This window comes from Pleurodeles waltl, chromosome 6 (genome assembly GCF_031143425.1).
Source record: "Pleurodeles waltl isolate 20211129_DDA chromosome 6, aPleWal1.hap1.20221129, whole genome shotgun sequence".
NCBI classification, from domain to species: Eukaryota; Metazoa; Chordata; class Amphibia; order Caudata; family Salamandridae; genus Pleurodeles; species Pleurodeles waltl.
Genome location: NC_090445.1, coordinates 421373060 through 421395720, shown reverse-complemented (window position 1 = coordinate 421395720; position 22661 = coordinate 421373060). Strand labels below are relative to the sequence as shown.

At 43.7% G+C, this 22661-nt stretch overlaps 1 protein-coding gene across 1 annotated transcript; it reads right to left on the bottom strand.

The window, feature by feature from the left end:
- Nucleotides 1–4622: 4622 nt before the first annotated feature.
- LOC138301953 (gastricsin-like) lies at nucleotides 4623–22188 on the bottom strand. Its single transcript, XM_069242397.1, has 9 exons — nucleotides 22133–22188; nucleotides 13353–13500; nucleotides 12144–12261; nucleotides 11161–11291; nucleotides 8970–9169; nucleotides 6913–7020; nucleotides 6225–6372; nucleotides 5321–5419; nucleotides 4623–4775 (listed from the first exon to the last, which is right to left on the bottom strand). Exons 1-9 carry the CDS (start codon nucleotides 22186–22188, stop codon nucleotides 4623–4625), a joined length of 1161 nt encoding a protein of 386 aa, XP_069098498.1.
- Nucleotides 22189–22661: the final 473 nt, after the last annotated feature.

Here is a 22661-nt window from a genome sequence, read left to right as displayed (position 1 = left end):
AGAGTGAGGGTCCTTGCTTGGACAGGGGGTAACCTGACTGCCAACCAAAGACCTCATTTCTAACACCGGGATCATCTGAAGAGCATAGCGAGCGATAGGTTCCCGCTTTCTGGCAGTGCAACTTTCTGATGCCAATCCCTCCTTCATTCTCTGCAGGCTCCACAGCATGCTATAGTGAAGGTCCGTCTTACTCCATGCAAGAAGCCACATGGTAATTGAAAGTGCTTCTTTGTTTTGTGTGGGGCTGTTTGGGCAAATAGTTGCTACTGTTTACTACATACTCCCCAAAAGTCCCATCCCAAAAGATCTACTAGTTGTTTAATGAGCAAGCAGGAAAGGAGCCCTGCCATGTGTTACGCATCTTGCATTAGATTAATGCATATCTGGCCATTTTCCACTATTACCGTAATGCCTGAGATTGTCACGCAAAAGAACCGTGTCTTGAAGTGCGGTAAAACCACCTTGTTCCAGTTTCTCACTTTGCAAGGTAAGTTCTGATTAGTGTTTATCAAGGGCCACAGGGTGGCGTCGGTGTACAACGGGTCATATAGGTTTCTCGATATATTATCATTTCTATGATTTCCTCGTCTTCATCAGCTTGTTTTGCTTGCGAGAAAGTGTCACTCATAGTCGTTGAAATGTCACTCATAATTACACTGAAATTATGAAAATGTCACACATAACAATCTGACACCTTAGCAGCTATGCGAAAGGGTTCCTAAACATGAACAGGTTTCTCAAAAAACTCAGTGAGGCTGACATAAAAGTAAGAAATAGATTGTACGTTTTGTTTCCTATGCTGTTCACTTCTGCAAGGTTAAAATGTCTATTTATGGTATTGCAATGAACGAGAAAACTTGCTTCATCCGTGCCTCAGACTACACTTTATGAGTTAACATTTTCTATCTCACTACAGGATGAACTTTGAGTTGTTAATTTATGAGGCAAAGTACTAAGGTGCATACTGACTCCCACAGAACTGTACTGCAGCTCAATTGTTACAAGTATAGGTGTTAAATAAGCTATAAAAAGTATAAAGTCACAACGGGTCTCATGGAGGCCTTGGTAAACATAACTGGATGTTTTAAAGTAGAGCTCCTTGATCTTCAGACGTCGATAGCAGGCTCTTTCTCAGCTGGTTTGAACATATTATGCAATAAGAACAAACACACGCACACACACACACACACAGTGCAGCGCCACTTTTCTTGCACCCCATAGCACCCCTTACCACCACCATGGGTGCCCCATATTTAAAATATGGCTCACATGGCACATGGTAGAGGGCAATAGAATAATTTTTATTTACGCTATTGATATACTCTGCAGGAGTACTGCCAACATTTTGGCACTACTCCTGCAGAGTACATAGGGACCTAATATAAATAATGGTATGCCCCCTTTTAACACCTACTCTGAGCAGGCGTTAAAAGTGATGAAAAAAATGGCGAAAAGCAATCCCTAAGATTTCCTTGTGCCATTTTTTAGGCCCCCCTAACTGTGCAACGCCCCTCTTGCATACATTATGCCTGGCACAGGCATAATTGGCCACAAGGGTTTACAAAGTGGCACAATGCATCAATTGCGCCACTTTGTAAATATGGGCCAGGGAAAATGCCACTTTAGCGCCGCCTTAGCGAAAGCAAAATGATGCCATGGCGGCGCAAAGGTGGCGCTAGGGGCTCTTAAATCTGCCCCCTACTTTTGGGTTTTGTCTTACACACTCCACAAGAGTGTCTATGTTTTCCATCTATCTCCCTGGTCTGCTTCTCTTTTCCCCCGCCAAGCTCGTGTACTACTCTGCCTGCTTCACTTTGCTTTTCTGCCCTGGTTTTCTCCTTCTCACCCCTGCCCTTCATGTTGCTTCGCCCCACCCATGCTCTCCTTCTCTCTTGCTACTCCTCCTAACCTGGTACTTCCCCCATTGCTTACTTGACTGTGTGTTTCTTCCTTGTCCATTCCAATTTGCTCTATTGCCTGTTGCTTCTCTGTCCTACCACTGCCCTCCCTGTTGTTTCTCCACACCTGCACCCTCCTGTCTCTTCCCTTGCTTCTCGCCCCACCCCCTGTGTTGCTTCCCCTCACCCGCGCACTCCTCCTCCCTCAACTGTTGCTTCCCCCCTCCCCACAGTGCTTCCGCCCAACCTGCCCCTCCCTGTTGCGCCGCACCCCGTGCTTCAATTTTTTAAAATGTATTGCGTAATTCTGTAGGAGCATGCCTGCGTGGGAGGCATGCCCTCAAAATAAACAAAAGTAACGTTATAGCTCTTTTTTTGTGTTGATTGCCTTTAGCCATGTTCTACAGCACAGCTAAAATCCATTAGCATAGCCAATAGGTCTCTAAGGCCCGACCCATTGGCTTTGCCAGTGCTTGTTGTTTTCAGTGAGCAACCCTTAGTAAGTAATGCTATGTAGGTTCCGTAGGTGTCTGCACTATGGAACCTAGACTGTGCTTCCTTCCTAAGATCCTATAAAGGACAAAAAATTAAATGGGTGTAATGTAGGAACATGTGTTTGGGCAGAATGAATCAATGGTGAGAACTTAAATTAAACACTGTGTACTTGGGTATAATGGTATTTTGTTTGTTACAGCTAACTGGTTAAAACGGTGGCCACCTCGGCGCCCTTTGCCGCAGCCCCATTGGGAGTGGCATTTTCCACCATTTTATGACTTGAAGTAATCATTTTCCCCCATAGCTGTCCATATTTCCCTTTATGTGGTACCGAAGGGGGTGGCACACGATACGTTAGAGGCGGGCACCTTCTTTTCGGCATGAGTTTTCTCTCTGCAAGACCTCAACCCTTGATGGTCTAATGCCTGGTGTGGCATGCTCGGTATAATCGCGCTCTACATGAAACAAGATCATTTTTAGACACATGAGCTCCTCATGTTCCTTTGCAGTAGTGCTTAATTTGTGCTTGTTGTTTCCTGTGCTGAGCACCGGCACTTATTTTTGAGGGCCGGGGCTTATTCTTCTGCCTCAAGTATTTGCTGCGAGCAAAAGGCACATATGGGAAACACGGAGTAAGGGGAAAACGAAAAAGCGTCTCAAAGGGAGAAAGTAGAAAGCTGCAAGAGTGAGCTGAAGCGGCAGGGAGAAGCTTTATATGGATTGAAGAGGCCTGAGATGGCTTCAGGATTATGCCGCCTCAGTATTCGGTGCTCGCACATTTAATTACAGCAGCAGTGTGTTTATGAGGAGGGCTTTGGGCACCGGCACCTTTTATTTACAAATTAAGCACTGCTTTGCAGTACTAGTTGCACTGCATGAAACCTTGGTGTTTTCTCAGCACTGTTGGGATGGACGTAATTTTAAAACTGAGAAGCATCAAAATTAATATATGCTGTGAATATACTTTTTAGGTCTTCGTTCTTCCAATTGTCCTGAGGAGCCCAAAACGCATCAACATTTCATTTAGAGAGGCCTAAAAAAAATGGGTGTCATTTATATAAATCATGTAACGTACAGGCCAGTGAATAACAGACAGAAAAAGTGCCTAAAGCCTGTACTGATTAAAGGTCCATCCCCGTGTGCTGACTTTAAGCTAATATATTGCTTATAAGTCACAAAATCTGATTGGAAGACTGGAGCATATCCTTGAAAAATTGACATATGTTTTGTGTTTGTAATGCTATGAAACGGTGCGGAGCTTTTTTTATATTCCATGTTTATCCAAGGTGAATTATATGGAGTTATGTGGTACATATGCTACAGTGTTTATAGTTTTTATGTTATTTGTTTTTGTGATGTTATAAGGTTTTCCTCATTCCAACGAGGAGCAACATGAGCACACGGTCTTGAGCTTGCACAAATAAAATGTTTCTAATTTATCTTGGTGATAAACATACCGAAGTACATGATAGTTAATTTGAGTTCTCACCGTTGATTCAATCTGCTGAAAAATGTGCTCCCACCTTACACCCATTTTCTTTTTCGTTCTTTATATGAATGCCCCGGGAATGTGGGGTTATTTGGGCAAACCCCATGAGTTTGTTAACTATCGTTGCTAAGATCCTACACATACGAAACGTATGATGTTGCTATCGTTCCCATACAGAAGAGTCACAGTTTAGCAATTTAGGTTGAATTTTCCGCTTGAGAAAGGCGGAGCAAAGATATAAACTGGAATATAACACACAGCTCCGCCAGCCTCGCCCTCGCCTCCGTCCCACGCATTTGCCGCAACACCGCCGGAGGAAGATCCTTCTCTCACCCCTTTGCCGCCAAGACCTGGAACTCCCTACCACTCCACCTACGCCAGACCCAGGACCTCCTGTCTTTCAGGAAACGCCTGAAGACATGGCTATTCGACCAGTACCCCCCGCCTTGAGACCCTGATGGGTGAGTAGTGCGCTTTATAAATTACTTGATTGATTGATTGATTGACACAACCATAACCCCCCCAAACACACACTCTCTTGAATAATGTTTAAGAAACTTGTTTTCGATTTGAGCAGTTTTATTTGCGGAACAGGGCTGGATATCTTGATTGAATGAACCGGAAGTCAATATACACAGGAATAAACTACTGCAGTAAATCAATGGTGCATCCTGGTATCAGCACAAAGTAGAGTATCTTGGCTGCCAGGGCTACCCTCTTGTGACCTAAGTTGAAGGACTCTACGCCCTGGTAGCGAAACCAACTCTGCTGTTTCCAAAGTCAAAGACAGAGTAGTAGAGGCGGATGAAGACATCACCCAGGATCCAGAGAGGCTCTCCATTCTGTGCATTGAGGTTGATGCTCAGAAGATTCGCAGTGCAATAGCCATTGGACTTGAAGGAAAAGAAAACACATCATCAGGTACAGAACCCATGTTTACATATAAAAACCAAAATAAGTGCAAGGGTGGTGCTAGAGAGGCTGCATGAGCTTTGTGTTCAAAATAGGAAGGGAAATGTGCAGACTATGTCTCTCCTGTAGCATAGCTGGATATTTATTTTAGGGAAGATGGAGATTTGTGAAAGGTTGTTACCTTTTAAAAGCCAATTGCAATCTCTGAGAATGTAGCTAAGGTCTCTGGGCAGGGAAAGGTGTAAGGTCCTGTTGTAAGATACTTTTAAGTCAGTGACTTTAGGAAATGTTGAGGAACCTTGATTAAGTGAGATTGAATGTGAATGTGAATTGTAGTGAAGGTTGCAGGTCCTTGTTTTAGGCAATGTCAAATAAGATGGAGACACTGGTGGAAGGGATAGTTGAGTTCAGAAGATTTATGAAAGCGTAATGTCCCTGGTTTTAGAGTAGTGAAAGCACAGATAAAGAAGGACAGAAGTAAAGCAAATTACTGCATCACTACTAAAGTGGAATTACTTTTCCATACCTGTATCACGTATGCCGACGGTGGGACAGGGAAGGAGATCCCATTGATGACGAAGGAGAGAGTTGGCAAACTTTGGATGTTGTTGCAGTTCACAGTATACTGTAGAAAAAATGGCCCAACAATAATAAATAGGAGAGATAACACAGCATACCAGCTTAACATCTTCCGATCCCACAATGCATATCGTCTCACATTTGTGGTTCTACCTGCCCGCTCCACAGCGGCCTATTTCCTGTCTCTGTTGAACTATGACATTGCTTATGATAGCATGTAATATGGCGCTCAATAACAGTGATCCCTAAATTCCGATGGGACCCTAAAACAATTACTAGGTACATCGAAATTAAACTTTTGTGTTTTTCACATTGAGATTTGGCCCTGAAAGCAACAGAACCCTCCCATGTGAACCCTGTGCGATTCAGCACAGAAACACCAATCCCTGCATGTTATCCACACCCCCACCACAAATGTAGAATCCTCATTGGTTACCTGACCCCAGAATTGCTGCGACGTCCAACAGTAATTCCAGGGTGAGAAAATAAAGGGGTTCATGAGCCCCTCTCACTTGTCTAATCAAATAAACCAATCACCCTACTCCTCCAAGCATGCTTTATAAGACATTAAAATTAGGGGAACCTAGCTATCTAAAAATTATGAAAAAGTCTATTCTCCATCAAACTTGCGTACTTCTCTGGCCTCTGGAGGAACTGAATTTCCTATGGCCAGCTGCCCTTTTTGACCGGTCAGCTAATTACTCAACACTCACTAGTCTAGCATCTAATAACATTGCCAGTAATATCACTTCCTCATCAACCTATTGTCTCAATGTTTGCTTCCCCGCAAGTGTTCCCTAGGTGTTCACAGATATCTAGCCTCAACAAAAAGCCAGTGAAAAACCACTTACCACGCCGTTTGAATTGGCTTGAATCCCCAGGTAAGGCAGAAGCTCGCTCATGTAGGGCTCTGGGATGTTGAGCTGGGTGGTGCCAGTGTCTACAATCGCCTGGCAGCCTTGGCTGCACCAGCCAGTAGCTTGTCCATTGATAGAGAAACTGAAAAGGAATAAATAATGAAAGATAATTTATGGAACTATTTCCCTAGCTCCCGGATCAGCTAATCAAGGAAGGTCCCAGATGGAGTGCTTGAGGTTAGCTCACACCCGACCTGACCATTTTCTGGCCTTTTTGTTGATCATTTAGTGGGGCACGGTGAATATCAGGACACAGTGCAGAAACGACTGCTGTGAGCTGCATCAACGACTGCTTATCCAGTCCACAAATTAATACAAAGAAGTATGCTAGTTCCACCACAACTGAATTGTGTCTCGGGAGCAGCAAGACGTTTCAAAAGATGGCTTGAAAAGGCAATTGGCCTGATTTAGATATTGATGGACGGGTTACTCCGTCACAGGAGTGACAGATTTCCCTTCACCATTGTCACAGGGTAACCGGTCTGCCCGTATATAAATCAGGCCTTATATCCCTTGCTGGGCGTGGCCTTTTGCAAATTGGTGTTATATTAATCAATTGACAATAACATGAGGCGAGATACACACCAGAGGCCTGCCTGGTCGAAGTGGAAGGCATACTTACTCCTGCAGCGCAATCTGCCAGTAAAGTTCTGCACTCAGTGGAGCCCAGTAGATCTGGCCAGTGTAAAGGCTGTTGTCGATGCCTCCAAAGATGACTTCACCAGACTGGCTGGAATTTCAAGTGGGTGAAAAAGTAACGTTACTTATAGTACACTGAAATTCAGATCATGAAAGCAAGTTTGAGGGTACAATAAGAAAACTCCCAGCTTATTAGGAGACTTATCATAAAGTGTGAGGAAATATTTCTAAAAAAAAAAATCAGCCTCTAGGCTCTGTGAGTTATTCACTAAATAAATGAGCCTGATTCTCCTCTTGAGTACTGATTACAACATCTACCCAAGCCTGCCTTCTTGGGACTGTGTTGTCCATTTTTTTCCTTCTTTCCTTTCTCATTTTCTGTCAGTGGCCATGTATGCCTTATTTAGTACAACCTATCAGTTAGTGATGTCACTTTCTGCCTGTGATCTGACAGTCCTCCTTTATTGTCACCTCCTAGGAGCCATCTGATGCCACTTTGGGATAGTGTCTTGGCGGCACATATAGGTTCCCAAGTTTTATGTGTAATGTCACTTGTTAGTTGTGGCCTGGCAATCTTCGTCTGCTATCACCTACGTTTCTGTATTATATCACTCTGTGACTTGCAGCCTTTAAATTTGGTCCAATCCCATGTGACTTCATTGTTGAATCATGGTTGTTGCTTAGTGAAACTCACCTACTTTCACATCCTACTCGACTAAGGGCCTCATTATGAGTTTGGCGGTTCTACCGCAGGACCACCATACTCGCAGCGAGGATGCCACCACCATGTCAGTGAGATCCTCCTGAGGTTATTACAATGTTCCTGCCTTGCTGACCGGCGGGAACATTGTAATACACGGTTCCTGCTGGGCTGCCCATCGTGAACAGTGCTACAATATTGGTCTTGGCTTCCTTATCGTAGCACTCCAGCACCCTCGGAATACACACTGTCTGCAAAGCAGGCAGTGCGCACTCTGCCGGTGCTGGGCAGTGGGGCACCTTGTACTGGCTTTCCGCCAGCTTTTCAATGGCAGGGTGACCGCCATGGAAAGGTTGGTGGAAGGTGGGGTTGTAATCAGCCAGACGGCGCTGAGTTCAGTGCCGCCGTGGCTGGTTACAACCCCGACCGCTGTCAACCCATCGGGAGACACGTTATTGGCGGAGACACCGGTCCCCTGGCGGGTCCGGTTTTGAGGGTTGTAATGTGGAGGTCGGACCGCCACAGTTGTTGAGGTCCGACCATCACTGGGTGGCAGGCGGTCCTTAAACCGCCAGCCTCGTAATGAGGTCACTTTCTGTCTGGTCCGATAGTACTCCTCTGCTGTCACTCTCTATGCCATATCATTTCACCTCTTTGATCTGCTTGTGCTGATGTGCTATAATTTCCTTGCATCCATGTGATGCAATTTCCTGTCTAGACTGATAGCTTCCAACTGTCAACTTTTCATGTTATTCCCTGTTTCCATTTGACACTGTGATTCGACCTTTTGTCTGCGGCCCCCATTTCTTATGTTCGTTCCTATGATATAATTGTCTGTGACCTGCCCATCTTGGAATGCAAAACTTTTCCTAAGTTTCTATGTGATGACACTTCCTTTCGAGGTCTCGTACTCCTCATCTCTTGTACGTGGCTATATGAAGACACTTCCTGTTTATTGCTGAACCCACTTCAACAGATAAAATTCAACGGTTGTTTGCAGACGCCAGAATTACAAACAAGAGACATTAAAAAGTGAAAAGTGTATCTTAATTAAAGTAACATGCTGTTAGATAGCACGATATGTTTGACAGAATTGTTGAAAGCTAGGATAATGGTAGATCATAAAGTTACGATGCCAAGAAAAATGCTTGAATAGGGCAAAATATCTATTGTAAGTTTATAATAGTACGTTAGAATTTGGAGGCTAAGTAGGAGTTCAAACATACATATATAACTCTAGAAGCCAGACCCCGGACTGTGGCCGTGCAAGGTCCTAATGTGGTCTGGCAAAATATGCCTCCTGTGGTCCCATCAGGCCTACAATGTGAAATCAGCCTTACCTGCCCATATACACGCTGAAGACTGGCTCCGTCATCAGGTTCTGCTGCAACATGCCCTGCATAGGGGTGGTCGCTCCACCCACTGACAGGCCCGGGTAGGCCATTCCAAAAATTCCATCAAACTTGGAGTAGTAAAAGTTGGAGCTGGGCTCAGTGATGGTCAGACCGAACTCTTGATTGGTGATGGAGATACCTTGGACCTGAAGAACACACGCGAGTCATTGTCTGAGACAGCAGAAGTATCACACAAACAGGGTGAGGAAGGAGGAGAGGACATTGTAACACTGGGCCTGTCCACTCTGGACATTTCAAGATACCCTGCATAAGCCATGGTTGAGAGTGCTCAATAGAGATGGTGTTGTATATCGCACCCAATAAAATGCGGGTTTATAATTAAACTGTTCCTGTTCAGTTTTTTTGGGGAATAACATGCAAATGTTTATGCTTACTGCACCAAAATACGCACGTCATGGTAAATACCATAGATTTTCCCTTGTTAAATTTCAGTTTATCAAAAGGTGCAAATGTAATTGTACCTGGTTGTTACTGGGTGTGGAAAACTCTGAATGACTTGGAATTCAAACCCATGCGCAAACAGGTGTTTGCACACAAGTGGGAAAGCTTTGGCAACTCATAATCACAACCTACATCTGGCCTCAGCCTCACAAAGTGTCCTGCAACCTCTCACAGACAGCTCGTTCAGTCTGGCTGCTTTAACCAGCCTGCTCTGTCTCACGCACTCCCATACAGACTGTCCAGTCTAAATGCTCCCAAGCTGCGAGGACAGGCTCACCACTCCCGGTATATTTTCTGATGGACCGACGAGTTGAGGACTTACAGTCAGACCATGTCCAGAGAGCCTGGCGAATCAGATCTCTCTCATTCAGTCTGTCCTTTCTGACTTTACTCCTAAGCAGTGACCCAGCCTAATGACTGCAAGATAACTCGTCTATTCTAAGCTTTTACCAAAAAATGTACCTCACATATTTAAATTGTTGACTTGTGTTGATTGTGTTCTCCCACTCTTCTTTTTTTATTTTCTCTATTCTTCGAATTTTATCTCTTCCTAAAATGCATGTTCTTATTATAAATGTATTTCCTTTGCTTGTTTTTGTTTCTTCTCTGTATCGCATCCCTTTTATTTTTTTTGCTTTTCACCCTGATTGTCTTTTTTTTCTTTCAAGGTTGGGGGTAAGCCCCTGTAAACCATGGTACCCACCTTTTACGTTACTCCCTTATATTTTTTAAGTCAGACTTCAGCCAAAACCCTTTGTTTTTAATAAAATTATATGTATAATATACTTAGAGCTTTCAGGCAGCCCCCTTCATCCAGTGGTCTGTACTGAGATTCACATATATCTTCTGCCCACTAAAACATGTCAGCCCACTTCAGCAGTTGGCTAACTTCACTGTGACTAGTGGCACTCTGCCCGTTGACAAGGAGCACATCAAACACAAAGCTGTTCCCTTGAGTGGTACTGACATCTATGGCAATGTCCCCCTTTTTTTTTTTTCTTCTCTTTTTGTCAAACTGTGTGTTAGGAAATTAGGTCCACCCAAATGGCCCATTGTTTCTTAATCTCTAGTACCCACTTTTTCATCTTTTTTGTGATGTTCCCTTTCCCTATAGATTATGAATATTTGTTTTTTTGTGTTTGACTTGTAATGGTGCTTGCTACATTCATAGGGAGCATAATATATTCAATGCATATACTCTAAGAGGGTTTGGTTCCACCTCATGTCATCGGATTCTTTGACTCAAGAATCTTCAGCCATTCACTCGAGACATGGTCAATCATATCTTGGATCAGCCAATCGGAGTATTTTAATATAACTTTATTTCTAGTAGTTTGTGTGTAGCCTCCTGGTTCCATTGGAGTGCTTTAAGGACTATTTTACGTCTGGGGAATACACAATGATCACACTTTTCATAATTTTTGTCATCGGTGCATTGAATACACAAACCCACCCTTTTATATATTGTTTTGCGCTGCAGCAAGTATTTTGATTACGCTTGTCGCAGCACAATTGCGAGTTTCAGACCAACTGTCCTTTTTAATTTTTTTTTTCTCCAGAAACTGTTTTTTCAGACATGTTTCATTTCTAAGTGACAGTTGTGTAGTCCTGTGTAACACCATCCCAGACCGCTCGCCTATGTTATACACTTCCAGAAGGAGCAGCTGGTACTTACTGTCACAGTGTCATAACCAAAGAGGCCGGTGACGCTGCTGGCCACGTTACCGCCGCCGTAGCCCATGGTGAAGCGCTGCCCATTGGACGTGTAGGTGGAGGACTGGCTGGGGTTGAACGTCGGATGGTTAGCTGAGGAGAGAGAAAGCATGGCCACATGAACGTCGTAGATTGCACGCTAATGGTGGTAAATATCGGAGGCAAATCAGGACATATTGCGCAGAATTCTACTCACATTCCCTTTGAACTGGAACACGTTCTCCAGCCTCCATCCCCCACACACACCCCCTCCCCACCATCACCACGATAACCCTGGCATACGCCCATCAGCCAGCAGGCGTCGCCCTCGGGACCCTGCTGCTCAATGAAGGGGCCCGCGGGAAGCAAGAACAACGCTCTAGTCTGCCCGCGGGCCGGTTCGGGGAAGGAAGTGACGGCGGGACAGGGGATTGGAGGAAAGGTAAGTGGGGGTGGGTTTAGGGGGTGGGAATAAAAGGGGTTGGGGTGGAGGGACCGGCCTCTTTCCGCGCTGACCCATCACGCGGTTAGTTTGGCCTCCCACCCACCTGGCAATTAGAAGAAGAGTTTGAAAGGATGGAAGTTAGAGGCGAATGGCAAAGGGGGGGAGGTTTAGTTGTCAGTTAGGGCAGGTTGCAGCAGAGAGCGAGCAGTAGATGGGGGAGGGTGGTGAGTCAGATGCGGGCTTGGCCACCCTTCCAGGGAATAAACAAGCAGGTGAAGGCTCTGAGTGGGGGTACACACGAACCAAATGGGGCATGAAAGGAAAAGGGGAGTGCGTAGGGGAATGGAAACGAAATAAGGGTTTGAAGGGGAAGGATGAGCAAGGAGATGTTAAAGGGAGGGTGCTATTAAAGTTACGGTTTACGTTAAAAAGTTAAGGTTATTTTGCTTATGCAACCCTGTCCTAATAAATGACCTTTTACACTAAAAACAGCTGTCACTGAGTTATTTCCCGACACTCACTGCAGGCCGAGCTGGAGCAGTAGGTGGAGGGAACCCACAGGTTGGAGGAGCCGGTGTCGAAGAGCACCAGGAAGGTCTGGCCAGGGGTGCCGATGCTGATCTGCCCATAGTAGTACGTCTAGGAAGAGAGAGGAGTACACCTGTCGTCAGTGGTCTATCACATTAAACTTATCAAAGCGAGCAAGGAGAAGTGCAACGCATGGACATTGGGAGAATATGCCAAAATCTGTTAAAATATGAAGCGCTCTACACTAGAAGCTGTATGGAGGTGTTTGATAACCTGCTTGTGGATGCCAGCAGCAGCCAGCTGACAGTGAGGAGTGTTCATGCTGTACTTTGGTGCCTGAGAAAACAGCGTTGTAATTGGTCTTTAGGTGAAGACCCCTAATGAACATTTCAGTGGTTACTGTGAAAAAAACGTGTAAACGTATCCTTTGGTCTAATTAAACTATCTGTCACAATGCCTAACAAAAAGAATGAATGAACCAATGGGTATTTTTTGTTTTGCTTACACTTTCACTTTCAGTCACAAATCATATGTTTGAATTTAAAATAAATTCTACATTAAAATGACCGTTTGATAACAAAATTATAAACACTGGTATTGTCCTTAGAGCACAGGGAAAACAGAGGTGGGAGATTAAAGAGAAATGCAAAGCTGAAGTGACAAGGCAGAATGAGGGGAGGGGTAAGACAATGAGAGTGAGAGGGAAAGGCAGGGATGAGATAAAGATCGGGGAGTAAGGACAAGAAAAGAAAAAGAAAGGAATAGCAGAGTGAAAAAGGAGAAAAAAGACAACAAAGATGTGAATACGTTTGTGAACGTCATAAAATAGGCAGTAGAATGAGGGATGGAAAGGGCTTGGGAGATGAAACAGGGAGACAAGGGGTACCAAGGGGGAGACCGGGAGAGCATTTAAAAATAAGGTGCACAATAAAAAAGGAACGCCGTAAATGGGGCAAGGAGGAAGTGGAAAGGAGAAAAAAACTGGATCGAATGAAAGAACTCCGGTGAAATGGGATGAAAATGAGAAATACACTGAAAGGAGTGGGAGAAATTTTGAGAAGTAGAAACACAGGAAGCAAGCGAAATAAAGGAGAGTTACCTATGAAAGGAGTGATGCTAGAGAAGGACAAGGAACCAAAAGGAGACAAAGAAAATGAATGAGGGAATGAGAGCCAGCCTGGCTACCACTGCATTGCACTCACGTCAAAGTACATATATTCGTCAGCAACAGCATAGTTGCTGAAGGTGTACTTGTTGGCTGGGTTGGGTTTGTGCGTTCTCAGGTACTCGTCCAGCACCCCATGATCCCTCATGTTCTCCCGGATGGACTTGTACTTCTGCAGAGGTACCCTGGGTAGCAGAGAGAGAGAACATCTCAGTATCTGAGCTTCCAGCGTCTCATTAATTCAGCACGAGAGCCCAGTTACACACAGAATCATTGGTAATAGAAGCAGAAGGATATATTACAAACCTAGACCACGAACTCATAACAAACAGAGCAACCAACGCTGGAATGGCTTAAAGAATGACATTTCAAAGCATACTGTTTCTCTGGAAGGCGAGTTGGACAGTGGCCATGTTCTCCTAGGATAATCCTCCTCTCATCTGCACCGTGCACCCCAACACACCCTTCTCTGAAGACCCCCATATCCCATGCAGTGTTGCAGTATTCACAACAGGAGGGCAAGAAGGGGGGGGGGGTACAAATACATTTTTATGAAATCAGCACTTACCTCGTGACGTCTTCTCGTCGTCTCGCCTCTCCTGGCTCCTACGTGCGATGGGACCCAGGAAACGGCACAAACCAATCCTGGAGCTGTTTTCATGCTGGTAACTAGCATGAAAGAATCGTCAGAATTGGTGGGAGCGACCACTCTCAGCCCTCACAAGAAGGCTGGAGGCCTGTGCTTTCTAGAGAAGTTTAAAGTGTGCAGTGTCAGGCTGGCCATCGCGAGACGGCCTGCCAAACTGACATGCGCACTTTAAATAAGTGCACAGCTCCCTGCTCGGTAGCAATTGCCCTGCGGTGCTGCAAACTAAAATGGTAATAAAAGACGTTTATTACCATTTTATTTTTCAGTTCTTGGGGCATTTTATTTAGCAGGGAGATGCTCTTCCTCTCTCGTGGAGGGGCCGTCTCTGCAGAGCTGGGATAACTGCTTTGTCATCTAAGACATGGAAACAATGTGCTGCTTTTATGGTGCCGAAGGTAATAGGACTTTTCCACAAAAATACACCTGACCTTCCTAATATAGGCTGCTTTCAGGTGAAATGAAATTATTTTGTGCTATAGTGATCTGCGCGTAGCTCAGTAAAACTGGTACTGCACCACAATGGTATGCCACCCTACCTTTGTGTAGCAAGGATAAATATGTTTATTTTTCCTCGTTTTCTCCTCTTTCTGTGCATCCTGCATCACGCATAGAAGGAAGAAATTGCCTCTCTGGATTGTTTTTGTACAGGGAGAGCTACCTTCCTGCACAAAAACAATCCTGCCCGTAATGCAGGCATCCTTGGTAGGTAGACTGTGCCAGCGCAGGTAGAGAGCTGAAGGGCATCCTATCTTAGTAGATATGGCATTGTTCAGCTGTCTCCCGTTCATGCTAGAAAGCACAGCAAGTTTGCTTGCTGCCTTGCATTGTGTGAACTTTCAGTAAATATGCCCTTTCGGTTTTGTACAGGCAAAACGTTGCAATCGTTTATTTGCCATTATAAAAGCCCATGTGTGCAGCACATCACAGAATTGTGCAGTCACCATATTCTCGCTGCACATCTCTGCCTTTTTTAAGCACGGTTTTTATTGGCACCATCATGATGCTACAGCTTGCATTCAGTGAGCAGCTGTCACAAACATTAACAGGACACATATCTTATGCTTTTGATTACAATAAAGTTTGGAGCTAAAGTGTGAGTCTGGCTCCCCTGATGACGCTTACCCACGGCATAACTTCAGTCTTACATCTCAGGACTTCAGCCTTCCTTTTAATAAAGTCGGGAATGCCTTGCTAATGTCTGGTGTTTTCCCCACGAGCTTGAAACAGGCATCACTGCTGCTGCTCCTTAAAAAGCCTAATGCCGACACAATCCTGAGTGAAAACAGACTCATATCTCTCCTCCCAGCATCTGCAAACATTCTGGAGAAATTAGCTAATCAACAACTGTCCACTTTTAGGGAGCCCAATTCCATCCTCTACGACTCTCAGTCAGGCTTCTGTGCAGGATATAGCACTGAAACAGCTCTCCTGGATGTGGCGGAGTTTGTTAGGGAGAATCTGGATAAGAGCACACCTGTCATGGTGCTGCTTCTTGATTTGTTGGCAGCCTTCCACACAGTATCTCATTACATCTTGATCAACAGACTTGGACAACCTTGGCATTCAGGGCAAGGCTCTTTCATGAGTCAAATCCTTTCTAGGGGGCAAATCCCAACGTGTGTATTTACACCTTTATTCTTCATCTCCCAAACCTCTGCTATTTGGTGTCCCTCAGGGGTCTGCCTGAGTGCCCTCTTGATCAACCTTTACATTTCCCCCTTGGTGGACCTCATCAAAACCTGGGATATGAAGGTAGTGTCTTATGCCGACAACACTCAACTGCTCGTTTCCTTTCAAGACAACTCAGAGGAGGCTTTTTACAATTTTAAAGAGTGCCTCAGTGGAGTTGTGGCTTAGATCGAGGCAAATCCCCTGAAACTTAATTCTTATAAAACTGAAGTTTTGATTTTCAAAGTGGACATCCATCGCCCTCCCTCTGGCGGCTTTCTGAACTTAACCCTCTTCCAACTCCAACCCCTTTGGCCAGAAATCTCAGCATTACCTTTGACTCCATGCTCTCCTTTTCCACTCAAATTAAACAAATCTCGTCGTTCTGTTTCATGAAAATGAAAATCCGAAAGAGATTTCTTCATTTGGTTCCTGAAGAGACTACTACAACAACTGTAGTTCATTTAGTTGTAAGCTGTCGCCAGAACTTACAGTCTCTAGCTTGGCCTCCGTGCATATCTGATATGCAGACTACAGATAATTTAAGACGCAGTGAGTCTCTTGTCGCAATCACGTCTCTCAACATCTGAGACATCTGCACTGGCTTCTGGTGGAACAGTGCATTAAATGCACAGCTTTGATGCAGGCTTTCAAAGCTTTTCATGGAGATGCCCCTTGTTACTTGTGGAACAGACTGGCCCCGTATGCAAGAGAGAGTACTACTTAGGTCTAATAACAGTTGGTTCCTACGGATTCCAAAATCCTCAAAGTCATGCTGTGGCGACAGCTCTTTCACTCTTCTGACAGCTACATTGTGGAACAGCGTAGCACCTAACATGCATTGGGCTGAGTCACTAGCCACTTTCAAAAGGAAAGCTAAGACCTAGTCCTAGATATTTGACACTGTTTAGCTTTTACGATTTCTCTGCTTGTATTCCATTGTCTGCTTGAGCGACAGGACGGTTCTGTTTGAAGCAGCAGCACAATTTCTTAAGTACTGATTGATTGATTGAGTTTGAGCTGCATGCATTACTCAAAAGCTAGTGTCTATGTCATTTCAAACATATAACCCATCAACTCCCTCAACCAGAAAACAGTGGGCCAAGCATTTGTGTTATTCTGTTGCTGATAGGGCCGTGGAGAGCTCAGAGGAGTGCAGAAGAGAGCGGTAGGTGGCATCAGACTGCCTAACCATCTGCCAGGGGAAGAGTGGGACCTTCAGACAGGTCTCAAAATGAGGGAAAGACGCTTCAGCTGCCTTTTTTATTAACAGAAGTTTTTATTTGCAATCATATTGACAAAATCTTGTAGCCTATGACAGATAATAGCATTTCCATATTTTAAATGGCAATGTGAGTCTTATCAGAGCATACGAAGAACAAACTGATCTCCCAATTAACCCCGAGTGCCCCTTCTCTGACTCACTCACTCCCCCTCTGGCCACAGTCAGAAATGTGTTCGTTGCCAGGTGTAAAACTGCTTCACACACAACAACACAAAAGATATTCTTTCACCCACTGGACAATGTCGTACTGTATGTCCATAATGTCATAAAATCAAATCAGTGGATTAAAAGACTTGCAAAGCTCTTGGGTGTGGCGGAAATTCCTTGTTCATATGGCCCTTGATAGATACTCTAACACAGGGATCCAGCATGCTTCAAAATTCAAATAATCAGCAAAAGGGGAGGAACGTACAACAATCAACATTATAGTCAAGCAGAGAAAGCAACAAAAAATCAAAAGAGGGGAATATCTGCGTTCGTTTTTTATTATTGTATAACAATATATGAGAGAGAAAGTCTTTTTTATGTGCATATACAGTTTAATTAAGAAAGAAAAATAATTTCTAGTTAAAATTGGGATTTTTGTATTTTTCAATTATTCAAAGCTACATCTGTCATTAGTTCATGAATCCCAAAATGTCAAAACGCATCCAAGTTCTTCTAAGAGTAAAATGGCTGTATCACATCCTACACATGTTAATGAAATTCCTAGTGCTTCAATTTGATGCTAATGCAAAAAAGGTAAATTTTGATAGGCAAATCTTGTTCGTATTTAGAGCCACACTTTCTACAGGTTTAGCCTTGATCCTGTTCAGAGCTGCAATAATTATAGTTGAGGCAGAGAGATTACCTGACCTAAAAGGGTTTAGAGGTGAGCACAGGTTTAGTTATCAAATTAACATTGAATCTTCAAAATTCAGATATTCTCCCCGAATATTACTTATAAGATGACCCACAAGCGAACATAACAATGGAAAATTGAAGAAGGGTCTTTGCTCTTCCCCCACATAGCTATTGCCAATTTCACTGCTTCAAGACAGCTCCAGATAACTGCCCTGTCATTATTTGACACATATTTAAACTCACTCTGGCTTTCACAGACCAAGCAAAAACTTCACCTGGGTAAATGGTAGGGTTAAGTCCAAAATGTGTTTTAACGTTTTTGCTACCTCTTTGCAGAAGGGTTTTGTGTATTTGGCTTTATCACTAGGAGTGGATGTAAGAGCCTCTTTGTTCAGGTCTCCACCTTGGTGGGCTAGTATTTGGGAACACTGTATGAACTTTAGTAGCCAAGCGTAAAATAGTTTGTAATGGATTTCTCTTGTTTTCATAAATATTGAACATATCCAGAGATTCTCCCTTTCGGCAAGTGAAGTTTCTCTACCCCACCTTGTCCTATTCCTTCTGGTAAGCTCACTTAGGATTGGCCAAGAGTATTTCCTACTATTTAGTGAGTGGACCTTTCTGAGTTAAAAATGTTGTCAATATCTTCTCAAAGGGTGTCTATTTCCTCGGGTATCAGCTAGTCTAACTTCTGGATACATTCCCAGTGTCTGAGCTGAGCATAATGCACTCTCTCTGTTCCGTTAATTGAAAGGTTGTTTTTATTGTGTGAAACGTTTGATTATTCCATTATGAAACATATCAGCAATGTATCTACATCTTCCATCTCACCATATCCCAAAGGGCCCTCGGTTTAGTGATGGGCAGAATTCCGGGTTCGCATATATTGAGGAATAAGGTGATGCATAGGAGGTCAGGGATCCCTTCCTAGGTAAAGAGTCCCACACGTAAAGTGTTGTTAATGAGAATGCTTTAATAGGTGTTGCATGGTCTTGGAGAGTTACATAATCAGGCCACCTCCTGTGACACTCACATTATAGCTTCCCGTTCCATATGGGGCCAGCGAATATCTGTCCCATCTTTAGTAGACTCTATTATATTTTTGCAATTGTGCCGCTCTGTTGTATAATCTAAAAACTGGGAGAGTTTCATGGTGCAAAAGTTTAATGGTGATTCACGGTCAACACCTCTCCAGATTAACCTATTGATTGCTTTCTGTAGGGAAGTAAAAAAAATCTCTTCTGTAGCAAATTTGGAAGTGCCTGTAACAGACAGAGGGGCTCTGGGCAGAAAGTTCATTGTTACCTCATTAATACAGCCCATCCACGAAAGGAAAAGGGAGACCACCAACACAAGTCGTGCCTAATTTCAGTTAGATGAGTGGGGCAATATGTCTTATATGACTCCTGTACATGTAGTGTGATTTTCATCCATGTATTTGATTGGACGCGGTCCATCAGAGTGAGAATCTACTTTGCAGAACCTCCATCTTGACATGTGAAAGGTTTAAATTCAGGTTTACTAACTTGAATATATTGATTTTGAAACCCTTCAAAACCTGGAAAACCTGTTAAATATTGAAGCGCCTCCCCTGGCGAGTGATATAGATCAAACAATGTCAACATAAGGTCGTCCACGAATAGTCTTATTTGTGTGTATCTGCCCTAAAGGATATTTCCTGTATATCTTTTGTGGCCCTAATATGGAATTGTAAGGTTTCTATACTAAGGGCAAATAACAAGTCTGACAACAGGCATCCCTGCTGCATACCCCATTTTAGTTTAAAAAGCCAAGAAGACTGGTCATTCAGTGTTATTCTGACCATAGGGACAGCATAATTGTTCATGATCATAGATTTGCATTTAGGGGCCACGCCTATCTTCCCCAGGACCAACATCATACCATGCCAGTCTAACCAGTTGAATGCTTTCTCTCCATCGAGAAAGCGCAGAATTGCAGACATCTTTTTCTTTACAGCTTTTTCGACCAGGTTGACAAGCGGGTGGGTATTGTTGGGTGTCTGACTGGTCTGAAAAGAGGTTCGCAGGGAGTATGTCTTCCAGTAGGTTGACTAGCGTTTGTTTTTATACAGTTTGACATCAAGATTTAGCAATCGATTTGGCCAATAGGAGGCAAACTGACGATATCCTTCACACAGAAGGGCAAAATTGATGATAGACCCCCCACCCCCATAGTGGACACATCCCAGGAACGGCGTCCTGCTGAGCTGATATCTGAAAGCTTTCATACTGGAGAGAAGGAAATAACGTACATGCTATATGGCACAGTTCATGTAGTCTTTAGCGAATTGTTTTCTATACTTCCTTCCCAAGGGTTCTTGGAAAAGGTAGTTTTATTGTTGAACACTGCTGGAAGTATTAAAGGGATAGAAAGTCTGAGCATAATGCTCGCCACCGTGTCCTTAATAGAATTAAAACTTTCCTTTACATAAGCTAGGAAATTATACATTTTGTTCTAACTGGCCCTGGTAATATGTTCCTTCTGGGAGGGGAGTGGTGCCCTTCGGCTTTCCACGCAAGTAGCTGTATGCTTGCATTGCACATACTAGGCATTATTTTTGGTTATATTGACACTTGCTCCTGGACCATAACATACTAATTATGTGAGATAACAGATGGGAGTGTTCCGCTACTTTTTGTATACACGAAACATTAACTATATCCGATTAATTTCAGAAGTTATAAATTAATTCATCCAACCATACATTTTTCATGGTAGGTTTTATCTCATCTATGTACATATATATATAGATAGGTATATACACAACCCTTCTCCCTATCCATTGCAGAGGTCAGGCGAAAGGCCCCCAGTTTTCCTTTGTATGTCCAAATTAAATGAGTTACTGATGAGGGCGCGTGTTGACACCCCTGTCGTTAGTCCAAGGTGGCCCTTATTGTTGAAGCACTTCACTTTTGTATGAGGTTGGAAGTAGACGTGTTCAGTAGGCTGTTCTTGTGTATAGGGCTAAGTGGGTACATACTGTATTAGTGGTCTGAGTTGGAAATATGTTGATATGGTCTGGGGGCAGAAGCTTCATTAAGCCCCCGCTCTAGCAGCTTGAGCGGGGGTGGATGCCACTGAACAGTTCAGAATAATACAAAATATTTAAAATGTTATTTATGGCATCTTTCACGATGTCTTGCAGTGGAAAGAAGGGAAGGAAGGAGGACTGGAGTGAAGGAGAGATGATGAGAGGGACGAAGAAAGGATGGATGGATACAGAAATGGAAGATGGAGAAAGATGAATAGAGCGAACAGGTAGTAATGGTTGAAGGAAGGTAAGATGGATGGGTGAATGAAAAGGAAAGAAGCAAAAAGGCAAAGAAGGATGAAGAGATTGTAGAATTGGAAAAAAGAAAGAAAGAGTGGAGCGATAGATAAAAACAAGGCAAAAAGATGGCTGGATGAATGAAAATACACATAGAAAGAGAGAATGAAAGCAAGATGAAAAAAAAACAAAGAAGGATAGCGAAAGGAAGGGCAAAAGACAGTAAAAAGGATGAGAAAAAGAAAGTAAATCAATTTAAGAATTTTAGAATTCCATCAGGAGGGCAAACTCCTGAACAACTGGAGAGTTAACTTGCCTCACGTGCTCACTCAGAGCTGTTTGGGACATGGTTTAAAGTAGGGAGTATTTTATTTTCCTGATTACTCCCTTGTCTGGGTGGAACATAGTTTGTACAGGATTTGGAACATTATTTGTACGGGATTTGAGGTGGACACAAATTTTCTGTATGTGGTTTGAAGTGGATAGAAGTACTTCATGCAAACAGCATGTCAGACCTCTTTTATTTCTGCTTTGCGTTTGTGAAAAGTACTCAGAATGGCGTTCATTACATGTAACAGCTTCCTTTCTCCCACTAATATTCCGAGTACAAATAGTACTACATGTGATGAAAAGACCATACCTTTAATTGTCTTTCGTTCAAAAATATGAAGCATGTTGACAAATGGACATGACTTCCTGACAATTGATTCCGAGTTTTGGGCAAGCAAACACTTAGTGATGCACATCCTCAACCTAACCTGCGTAACCCACCTCACCAGTCTGACCAGCAGTGGGTGGCACTCAATTGCCAGGGTCGTCCTCTTCAAGTCTATGAGCTCTTAGTCAACACGGACCTGCTTCCAAGGAGTGCCTTCTTCGCACACATCTGTAGGTCTGCTAGGACACTCCAGCTCAGATATATTATTCTCCTCACCAGCCCCTCTGAGAGCTGGAAACAGACCTGTGAAAGGCTCAGCCACCTCATAATTCAACTCTTAGGTCAGATATTGTCTGCACAGGGTTGCTCCCAAAACCAGACAGCTTATGTCTTGAAGTGTGCAATAATCCAGCTGCAATACTCACCTCACCAACCCCTCAGAGAGCTGGAGACAGACCACCGCCAGGATAAGCAACTTCATGGTGCTGAGCTCGATGGGTCAGCTGCTGGACTAGAACTAGTTGATCACCGCTCCAGGATCTGGGCTCGACGGACAGTGGCAACCATTGCTTTTTAAAGGTACCGAGATCTCACTATCAGTGTTCCCTCCCACCAATTTAGTCCCCTTCAGTGTTCATATCAAGCCTTCAATTGAGAGCCAACATTTACTCAGGTAGTTTTCTTTGGTTGAGCTATCAGGGGTCGTGGATCTTATCTGTCCTTTCCACAGGAAAAGCCAAGGCAAACAAAGACTAAAAATAGGGAATCTCTTTCTGCAAAGTTTGTGTGCCCAGAACAGAACTTTGGTGTTATCAGAACCTTATTAAACAAATATTTAGATTAGCATCCACGACTTTCAGATGCCCGTTTGCCCATTTTTAAGGACTTGGAAGGTTTTGACTTTTTATGAATTGCCTTTTGCAAACACTTCAAACTGAGATCTGCCACACAGCT

Bases quoted from the DNA above. Each gene is read 5' to 3' on its own strand.
- LOC138301953 (XM_069242397.1), bottom strand. From the start codon at position 22,188: ATGAAGTTGCTTATCCTGGCGGTGGTCTGTCTCCAGCTCTCTGAGGGG. The intron at 6,373-6,912 runs GTAAGTATGCCT...ATTCCTTTTCAG, and splicing joins TGGCAGATTGCGCTGCAGGA to TTTCTCTATCAATGGACAAG. The intron at 5,420-6,224 runs GTAAGTGGTTTT...TTTTTTCTACAG, and splicing joins AAGCCAATTCAAACGGCGTG to TATACTGTGAACTGCAACAA.